This window comes from Dama dama, chromosome 20 (assembly GCF_033118175.1).
Source record: "Dama dama isolate Ldn47 chromosome 20, ASM3311817v1, whole genome shotgun sequence".
Taxonomy (NCBI): Eukaryota; Metazoa; Chordata; class Mammalia; order Artiodactyla; family Cervidae; genus Dama; species Dama dama.
Genome location: NC_083700.1, coordinates 101,931,042 through 101,941,676, shown reverse-complemented (window position 1 = coordinate 101,941,676; position 10,635 = coordinate 101,931,042). Strand labels below are relative to the sequence as shown.

Genomic DNA, 10,635 nt, shown 5'->3' with positions numbered 1-10,635 from the left:
CCCCTTCCTTAAAAAAGTTTCTATGGCTTTTTACTGCCCTCGGGGGGAAAGAAAATCCTTGGTTCCTAATGTTCTGTGTGGTGTGGCCACACCATATTGATCTGTCTTTCCTTGGCTTTCTCCAATGCAGCGACACTGGACTCCAACTCAACTGGGCAAGGCTCTTCTGGGCCTCCCTGCCTTCATACCGGCTTTTCTTTCTGCCTCACACATTCTTACTCCCAAGATGAGGAAGGAGCCTGCGTCTAGCCTCCCTCTCGGCCTTCCCTCTCGGCCCTCCCTGGACTAGAGGTGGACAGTGACACTGCAGGCATCCCATGGTTTTGGAGGGCGCCGCAGGGGAGATGGGTTGGGGGTTACACCATCTTGACCACAAGGTCAGACGGTTCAGGGACACCGTGTGATGATCTCGTCTCCTCTAGAAGGCTGCTGGAGAGTGGGGGGCTGGAGCCAGGCGATGGGATGTGCCAAGTGTGAATCAAAAGAGGGTCTTCCCCGCCTCCAGGGGGGAAGCCCGCACTACTGGCTGTGACAAAGGCTGCAAGGCAGAAACGCAACGACCTGCCCGGTCTCCCAACAGCTCGCGTCTGCCAGGCGTCAGCAGCGTTGGGAGGACGATCCCTGATCCGCCACACTGGTGTGAAAGCGTGCCATTCCGCGCCTGCGCACTCGGGGCCCTGAGTGCATCCAGCCCCGCGCATCCAGGTCCCGCCCGGGGGAGGGCCCGCACCCCCGCCCCGCCCCCTGCCTCTGCGTGCGCACCGCCTAGAGCCCGCCTCCGTGAAAGACTGCCCGGCGCATGCGGCCGGGCTGGTGCACTGGCTGCCGGGGCTCAGTGTGAGCGTCGCTCTTTTAGCTCCTTAGCCGACGGCAGGATTTAAAGCCGGCCTCAGGTAGGCTGACTCCGGGGATCCCGCGGGAGCTGTTCTCCAGTGCAGCAGTCAGCGGCGGGAGCCGAGCCCGGTGCGGGACTGCCCCACCGCCGGTGACAGACATCGTTCCCACCAATCAGGGGCGAGGTGGCCCGCCGGCTTGCCCAATGGGCTGCGTGCCTAACGGGAGTGGGGCGGGTGGCCAGGCCGGCGAGGAGCCGGCTCCCGCGCGCCGGGCCGCGTGGCCGGGCGCAGCCGGGTAGAGCGGCCGTAGGGGGCGTGGGGCGGCGGGAAAGGCCGCGGGTACCCGGGCTGCGGGGCCCGGCAGCGCCCTCGTCCGTGCGGCCTGGCTCGCCTGATCAGGGTGCCGGGGCGGCTTGCGGGGCGGAGGGGGCCGTAGAGGCGCGGGAGCCCCCTTCTGCCCGGCCCGCCCCGAGCAGCCCGGCGGCCGCCGTTCCATTCGTACTGCCCGGGCCCTCGCCCCTCCAGCATCAAGACACGGCCTTAGCCTCGCTGGAGGGAGATCAAGTCCCCTGACAGGCCCGCCGCGGTGGGGGATGGGCTTGGAGGCCTGGCTGCGGCCCCCTCGGGCGCACCCGGACTCCCGCAGGCGGAAGGGGCCTCGGAGCTGGCAGAGCCAGGCGGCCTCCCTTGCTGGAAGCTTCGGCCCCACAGCTGGCCTCCTCACCTCCTTACCTCCTGGCCGCCCAGAATGAAGATGTTGCATTTTAAAGAAGTTCAATATGTGTGCGTGGCGCACTTAGTCCACACTCATTATAATTTTGAATCCTCAGCAGTCCTGTGATACGGGCGATGCGGAGATTCTCAGCCCGGTTTAACAGATGTAAGGACTCGGGCTTCAGGCGGCTTCCATGACTTGACAGGTCCCAGTACATGACCGGTGGAGCTGCAGCTGGATCTCAGCATTTACCAACAACATCTTTGTTGCTGCTTCATCTTTGTTGAATTCCTCTGATGCATCTTGATTTATGTTACTTCCGTGCTTGAAAACCTTCCCGAGTCTCCTCACCTTCCGACTGAAGCTCAGATTGAGCACTCAGAGTTGCCACATGGTTTAGGCCCTTGCCTAAATTTGCAATTTATTTCCCGCCATCCCCAGACCCCCCTCACTCTCAGTCTCTTTTCTTGGCCCTGCGTCTGTGTTCTGTACATAGCTGTCACCTTCCTTTTCACTCTGTTCCCTGTCCTTCAAAGCCGTTGTCAGGTCCACATAACAGGAGGTGTCTGGATCTTCTCTTCGCTGTTTCCACCTTTTTCTGATGTCCATGGTACAGTTATCCTCGTCTTGCCACTGAAAGCTTTGTGCTCTGTCTTCTTCCCCATTTATACCTGTCACATATCATCCCTCTGCTACTCGCCATCACCAGATTACTCATTTATTTGTAAATGGTTCTGTCTCTCAACTGGACTGCAACTTGAGCTGTGGGCCCAAATCTGAGTAATTTTTGTGGTCCCTAGAGTGTCTAGCATAGTAGCACTTAGCTATTGGGTAGGCCATCGATGGGAATGACTATGCTGACAGTATCTCCCATCAGCATCTCCTGCCTGGTCGCTGAGTATATTGGAATGTTTATTGCCAGGCACTGTGGGGGGCTACAGGAATCTCCCCTAAAGAGAGGTGTTATCCTCTCTGAGTAAAATCAAGGCCAATTAAATGCAAATGGATGAGATGAGTCTTCTCTAGAAGTAATCCACTCTGTACCACTCAGAATGGTTGAGGAATTTCTAGGAACATCCAAAATTTAATCAGTGAGGCTAGACTATAGCCTGGCTAGGACAGCTCTAAAATATAGCCAGGTCTAGATACTCACATGTCAGTAAGGCACTGTTCAGGTGTGAAGTGAGAGCAGGGTGTCTCTCAAATACTAGGGACTTGGGGTCAAACAAGTTTGGAGAAACTGCAGACTGTTTATCCCTTTGGGAAATCACAGTGCACACTGACTTATTAAAGGCTTCCATGGGTCTTGCATTAAAGAAACCAGTTGACTGCTTAACCAGCATTTCTCTGATTTATCTGTCCATAAAGCCCTTTTGGGGAGTCCCGTGTGCATTTTGACAAAATCAAGGAGCATGCTTCTGGGAATGCTGCAACAGAATAGAAAGCAGGACATGGTTGGGTGTCTTTCTTGCTGTCCAAGTAGGGAGGACATTCTGAGCATTCTCATCTCTTTGCCAAGTATGCTCATTCCTGCCTTGGGGAGGAACACAGCAGGGCAGGGGAATGTTTCAAGCAGAACTCCCCAGTTTCCTTGTTCCTTTCTTAGCTTATTTTTATTATAATTTGGCTTCACATGGAAGTGTTCCCAGAGGAGGAAAATGTCCTGGACTGTGCCAAAACATTCTCTTCTACTTGTGATTGTGTTTCTCCTTTTGATCACATTTGGGTTTACTGACCCAGTGATATTTCTGAGCCTCTGAAGCTGGGGCCAGTGGTAAATTCTCGCTGGTGAGCCTGTCGCTGTTTATCTGCTCACCTTTCACCTCTGCAGTTCTTGCATCTATCCACCCCCTTTTCTCTCACCAAATCTAATTCTTCTGTTCCCTGCCACCCCTGCTCTTAAGATTTAATCTTCTCTTTCCTCTCTGAGTCTTCTGCCCAGTATGTGCTTCAGACTGGTTTATTATCTGATGTCCTTTTCCTCTAGTATGTACAGTCTCTCCTTATGATATAACTGGAAGACATTGCTGGTAAGGAAGAACTTGTTAAATTTCAGAAGAGAGTTACCTTTAATTCAAAGACCTTTAGTTTTAACTGCACCTCCTTTTAAATGTTGAAGTTCTTTTCTTCTGTCTTCTATAACCTAAATGAACTGTGTTTACTTGGCGATACAGTATAGTTTAGCCAAAGACATTCATTACCTTTTTCATGGGGGATCAGAGTGCTCATCCAATACTGAAATATTTTCCCCATGAAGGGAAAATAATGAAGCACCTGCCTCGTGCACCTGCCTGAAGCACATCCGGGTGTCTGGTGGCAGTGTCAGCCAGCATTGGGAGCATTGTGTTCTGTCAACAGAGCAGGGGTTTGTTTGTTTTTTTGTTTTTTAATAGGCTCTCAAGGTTGTTGGGCTTCCCAGGTAGCTTGGTAAAGAATCTGCCTGCCAAGCAGGAGACGAGGGTTCTATCTCTGGGGTCAGGAAGATCCCCTGGAGAAGGAAATGGCAACCCACTCCAGTATTCTTGCTGGGAAATTCCATGGACAGAGGAGCCTGGCAGGCTCCTCTGTCCATGGGGTTGCAAAGAGTTGGACATGACTTAGCGACTAAACAATAAGGTTGTTAGCTGTCAAAACTTTAAACAAAAGCAGCATTATTTAATTAGCAATTGTTTTCCAAGTCATATTTGACTAAAGCCATTCAGTGATCCAAGAAACATTTGTTGGAATCTCATATAACGATATTCCAAAGTCACACAACAGATAGGGAAACTGAGACTCCTAGAGGCTTCTTAGCTAGTAAGTGGCAGAGCTGGCATTTCAACCCACATCAGTTTGATTTATTGAGGTATGTTTTTTTCTTTCTCTCAGGTCAACAAGTAAAATGAAGTACATTCTCGTTACTGGTGGTGTCATATCAGGAATTGGAAAAGGAATCATCGCCAGCAGCGTGGGCACGATACTTAAGTCATGTGGTTTACATGTGACCTCCATTAAAATTGACCCGTATATTAACATTGATGCAGGCACATTCTCTCCTTATGAGCATGGTAAGCAAAATGCATTTCTTTTTTAAAAATAATAATTATGTAATATGTGAAAGAAAATGTCAGTTCTTGGAAATTGTGTGTGTTTTGCTTCGCATGACCTCCATTTCCTGCCTCCTGAGAAGAGTCCTTGGCAGAGCAGAGTGATGGTTTTCTTACCCTGACATAGAGGAAGCAGAAATCTTAAGGGGCAATGGAGTTATTAGAGTTTTGTGGTTTCTTTGATAGAAAAGATATTTTAGGTGGCTGAATGAAAGTTTGTCTTTTCTCTTGGAAAATGATATCTGGCGACATGGTAACTTTTCAAATATTTGAGAAGAGGGATTGTGTTTATTCTCTGTGGCTCCAATCTTTAGGAATGGGATGGCTGGATAGAAGTTTTAAGGACATGGATTTTGGCCCAATATACAGTCTTACTAATAGCAAATGCTCTCCAAGAGTGGGGTGACAACTTCAAGAATTTGTGTGTTCTCTTTGGTTGAGATGTTCAGAGGCCGAAGGACCGCTTTGTAGGGATTCTGGCCACAGATAGATGTTGAATTTGGGTGATCTCTATGCCTGACATTCTGTTTTGCTTACGGAGTTTGGATAATAAAAGCAAGCATCTTTTAAAGTGAGTGAAAAGTCAAAACCATTAAGATAGGAGTACAGCACTTCTTTGCTATTGCTGGTTACCTACCAACTGTGTGATAACTGTCTGAATTATGTAAGAGAGTAATTACTTGAAATTGGGGGTAGATGTACTGTTAAGACATGTTAAAAAAAACTTCAGTTTTTAAATTGTTTTCATACTCCTACTTTGTAATAAGAGGTAAAAATTATGAGTGTCACCAGAGCAAAATCTTTGTGTCAGGAAAAGACGGAAAAATTGAAGCAATATTTCAGAATTCTTGAGAGCAGAGGATGAGGGAAAAGCAAGGCCAATTTTTACGTTTCCTATATTTGAGCTTGTCTCCATTGTGATGGTTGGAAGGCCCCATTTAGGGCACAAATTGTAATGGCATTTCAAGGCATGCATCTTAAACAAAAGAATAGGAGGAAACTTGAGCAATTTTTCACTTTTCTTTTGGACTAAAACGTGGCCCAGAAGTCAGTTTTTATAATCAGCATGACTAGACTATGTTTAACTTTTTGGATCAAATCCTACATTTAAACCTTTCTCTGCTCAAGTAGGCGACTTTGTCGAAAGTTCTTTTTCTTTGGGCGGTGGATGCCATACCATATAAAGTCCCCTGTGTCTTGCATGGCTGTAGTTTCCTTCTGTTCATTCCATGCTGTTTCACAGCAGACTCTTCTGATTCAGAATGGGTTTGGAGGTAGACTGGAAGTATTGAGTTAATCTTTTGCAGAATGGTGGGTGATTTTTCTTTCATGTTATATTTACTTTTCTAAAATAAATGCCCCTGCTTCTGTCAAGTTAATGCAAACATTGTTCTGTTCAGGTGTTTATATTTGGGGAATCAAGTCGTGCCATGGTGTATCTATCTTTCACGCGTCCTAACCGTTTTCACTGTTCACTGCAGGTGAGGTTTTTGTGCTAGATGATGGTGGGGAAGTAGACCTTGACCTGGGTAACTATGAACGTTTCCTTGATATCCGCCTCACCAAGGACAATAATCTGACCACTGGCAAGATCTATCAGTACGTCATTAACAAGGAACGCAAAGGAGATTATCTGGGGAAAACCGTCCAAGGTAATACTGGGTTTGCCTTCAATGTTTAAAAATCTTAGCCAGTTTAATTTCTTTTGTGTATAAAAATGTACCTTTTATGCAATTTCAGCATGAAAGCACCAACTATTGTGATTGAAATATATTTTCAGTTGAAAATTCAAGTTATTTTTCGAGTGGGCTCCTTCCTCTCTATGAATGGCATTGAGGCTGATAGTCCAGCTGCATGATTTGAGTGAGAGAGCTGTTGTTTTTGCACAGTGATGAGTGTGAAGTGATGAAGGCAACTAGATGAGGGCAATAAGCCAGGCAGTGTGTGTTGTGCATCTGGAATGTTCTGTGTATAGATAGTGAGAAGGGAAAGGACTCCCATCATGTCCATTGGCCTTTGGGCTGGTCATGGGCTGGAGGGAGTCTGAGAAGTGGGTCTCTGGGTCCTCCTGAGCATTCACCAGTGCAGCCTTTGCTGTGTGTGGATTTTGCACACCAATCATTTGAGACTCGTGCTACTTTTTAAAAGGTGGGGTTGGAAAACCACTGGTCTGCTATAATGGCATAAATCCAAATTTGAGGGGTTGTTGAAGAGTGACTCTCATCTGAGTCATGAGAGTAAATCTGCTTTTGACTTTGGACTTTGCTGGACTGCGAACGGAGGGTCACACTAACAGCTGGCTCTGCCCTGGGGCCACCCTGGCCGGATTCTGGGCTGGGGGGCCATGTGTAGGTCTTAGCTCTCCCACTTACCAGCTTTGTGAGCCCTGGCAGATCACTTCCGCTCTTTGAAGTCTAACTTCCTTCTCTGTGAAATGAGGTTAATAACAGTGCCTACCTATCTAGGCTGTTGGCAGAATCAAAGGAGCTGAGTCAGTGGAGTATGTCTCTTGAGTTCCCAACACACAGGACAGGATTGATTAGGAGCTGCAGTGATCTTTATCATACAGTTTGCTGTTCTAGGCCCCTGATGTTTTCATTCATTTATTCACTCGTCAGTGATTTATTCATTGCTCAATACGGTCAATCGCTCCCTGGTGCTGGGAGTAAATGGTGAACAAGATCAGGGAGGCCGTTGTCCTCATGGAGGTTACACAGTGTTACATGGGAGAGGAAAAAACAAACAGATGAAGTGAAATGTCTGGTAGGAGTTAAGAGGGAGCTAAATAGAGTGAGGAGAGAGTGGTGGGGAAAGGGGTCAGGACTGGTGGTCAGGAAAAGCCTCCAAGGAGGGGGCTTGTGAGCTGAGAAGCTAGTCCTGGGAAGGGAAGGAGGGGGCTCAGCACACACAGAGACCCCAGGTGGCAGCGGGCCCGGGTCGGGTACCAGGAGGGAGGCTTTCTGCACAAGACCAAGGTACAGGGGAGAGGTGGGTTGCACCCAGGTTCCACGGGGCCTCCCGAAGGGCCGTGGCATGGAGGTCACCTTTTATGCAGAGTCTGGAAGGCTGTTCAAGAGTTTAAGCCTGGGAGAGATGAACTCTGAGTTGTATTTTTAAAAGATCACTCTGGCTGCTGTGAGCGGACTACGTCATATCCTGTGCTGGAGGCGCTGCGGATTATATACATAGTGGGTTAAACAGTAATCTCTGCTCTGTTGGAACTGGCCTCCTGAGCCCCAGGACTGTGATTTGAAAAGTGCCGAGCTGTGGCTGGTGAGGGTGAACACTGTCTGCTTATCAGCTCCCCAGGGCGCTCTGGTGACATTTCCACGACCTTAGGAAGGAGAAACCCTTACCTCCAGTTCACAGATAGGGAGATTGGACTTAGGAATAGTTAGGTAATGTTGCCCAAAGATCCACACCTAATGAGTGGAGGACCTGAGATTTGAATCCAGACATTCTGGCCCCAGATGCTGGGTCCCAGCCACCCTGTTGCGTTGTCCTGTCTCTGCAGCAGGTTGTCTACCCTTCGGTAAACTGGAAATGAAATGGAACCAGGTCCTGGGGCTTGTCCTTGGAAAAGGGTGTGTGTGATGTGCGTCCCCAGCCATAAGCAGTAGGGGTAGTAGCCGCGCAGAGGTTGGGGAGCCAGGGTAGGTTCTGCACTGGGGCCGCCGCTCCCGGTGGCTCAGGTTGCCCCTTGAGGTCCTGCTCTTCCTGCAGGGCTTCCATTCACAGCTGGGAAATCTGGAAGGGAGGCCGGGGGAGTGGGATTTGTTAACGGCATTCAAGAGGGGTCTCAGAGATACTGTTATACCCCGCTGCTGCTCTGCGGTTTGTTGTCACAAAGAGTATGTTTGCCTCAGTTAATGCCAGTGGGACGTGCAAGTCACGGAGGTCTTTTCTCTCCCTCAGTGGTCCCGCACATCACAGATGCCATCCAGGAGTGGGTAATGAGACAGGCCTTAATACCTGTGGACGAAGATGGTCTGGAACCTCAAGTGTGTGTTATTGAGGTTTGTTGAGTCTCCGTGGTACCCATGCATGTGACCGGGTGTGCATTTTCTCCTCTTTAGTCAGCCACCAGCTACCGATAAGCCAGTTGCCAGTGAAGCCCTTGACCCTCGCAGGGGCAGCATGGCGGGTGAGCGCGACATCACCGTCGTGTGGAGTGGCCCCACCATCAAAAGCAATACTTCGCTCACACCTTCTCCTTTTCCAGCATTTATACACGTGCTGAATATGGCTTGTACAATGAGAGCGGTATGACACCCTTTCCTTTGTCTCTCTCGAGAGAATCGGGTGGTCCGACCTCCTGTCTGCAGTGGCGGGAATGTTTCTTCCCGAACCTCCTGTGGTTCCAGCTTCTGTGTTCCTGCTTTGCTGATCCCAGCTGTTAGACCTCAGTGTTCCTGTGAAAACAAGAGACTCCAGCAGTTTGTTTATAACTGGTTTTTATTATAACACAGAAGTTATTTATGGCTAAGTAGTAAGATCTCAGGTTCTTTGCTTTGTGACTCTTCAGACAAATAAAATTCCTTAGGGCATCTTTTACCTGACCTTTTCCTTGCGATGATGTGGAAAGATCCATAATAACCTTGGGGAATGGTGAGGCTATCAGAAAGGGATCTTTTAGTACAGAGACATGTCTGCTTCTTGTTAACTGACGTTTGCTGGATCCAGGGCATCTGTATTACATTGTTAGCGATAATTGAGATGACACAGTGCAATTGTTAGGAAACTAAACCACAAGAAGATTTAGTGCTTCACCTCTAAATTAACTCTCTTATTCTAGCTCGGTGGGACAGTAGGAGATATAGAAAGCATGCCCTTTATTGAGGCCTTCCGTCAATTCCAGTTCAAGGTCAAACGAGAGAACTTCTGTAACATTCACGTCAGCCTAGTGCCGCAGGTAAGGCATTTAGAGCTTCACTTTGGGGGATGGAGAAGAGGGAGAAAAGGATGGTTTTCACTCCTTATCTGTTTCAAATATTTGAGGTGCAGGAAACAGGGAATACACACTTCTTTGTGAACTTTAAATTATTATAATCATATTTTTGCAAAGATCAAAAAGAAAATATTTGAAAAATTGATTAGGGAAATTTGCAGTTGAAGGCAGTAGGTTGCACATGTCCATTTGTCTCTAGTACAAGGTGAAACTATATGGCAACTGGAGTAAAGGGAATTTCTTTTTAAGACAAAAATTCACAAAGATGAATCCTCTGAGTGGAGTCAGTAGTAACAAAATCAGGAAGGCAGAAAGCAGATGGTCTTGTAGAAACGAGCTGGGCAGACCTAGGAGAGCTGGATCCTAAGCTGGCAGCGGGGAAAGCAGAGAGCAAGCCTGCTTGCCCTGCAGAACCCTGAAGACTCGGGAATGGGCAGCCCTGGGCGCCTCGGGGTGAGGTGGGGCTCGTTATAATTGCTATTTCCGAAGCACTTAGACTCTGGCGTTCCCTAACGTAATGTGCACAGTTGGGCATCAGTCCTCTCTTGCCTTGGCAGAGGACTGTAGGCTTTTTCTGGATGAGTAGACACTAGGTAGGGACAGTGTAATTTTATGTTGTGGAGACACCCTGCCATCTGCTACTGGGTTTGCAGATTATTTAGCCAGGCTTCCCTTGTGGCTTAGCTGGTAAAGAATCCGCCTGCAGTGCGGGAGACCTGGGTTTGATCCCTGGGTTGGGAAGATCCCCTGGAGAAGGGAAAGGCTACCCACTCCAGTATTCTGGCCTGGAGAATTCCATGGACTGTATAGTCCATGGGGTCGCAAAGAGTCGGACATGACTGAGCGACTTCACTTTCACACTTTCATAGTCAGGCAGGGACTGTCTATAAGAGACTGTAGGATTCTTAGGGTATGTGACTAACCCAGGAGAAAACTGCCTTGAGAGGCTCCCCAGTGAAAACAGACCAGTCAGATCCCCACAGCTAGGACCCTGGTGGACAAGCCCACTCACTCACAGAACTTTCAGTTACCTTTTAGAGTGAGCTGGCA

The 10,635-nt window shown here is 48.5% G+C and overlaps 1 protein-coding gene across 2 annotated transcripts in view; it reads left to right on the top strand.

Annotated features, from left to right (window-relative positions):
* Positions 1-760: 760 nt before the first annotated feature.
* Positions 761-10,635, top strand: part of CTPS1 (CTP synthase 1) — a 31,260-nt gene continuing 21,385 nt past the window's right edge. For both annotated transcript variants that reach the window (XM_061122253.1, XM_061122252.1), the window contains exons 1-5: positions 761-893; positions 4,420-4,598; positions 6,119-6,289; positions 8,553-8,653; positions 9,433-9,549. In XM_061122253.1, coding sequence (XP_060978236.1) covers positions 4,433-4,598; positions 6,119-6,289; positions 8,553-8,653; positions 9,433-9,549 — 555 coding nt within the window. In that variant the 5' untranslated portion in view covers positions 761-893; positions 4,420-4,432. The remainder of the gene's footprint in view (positions 894-4,419; positions 4,599-6,118; positions 6,290-8,552; positions 8,654-9,432; positions 9,550-10,635) is intronic.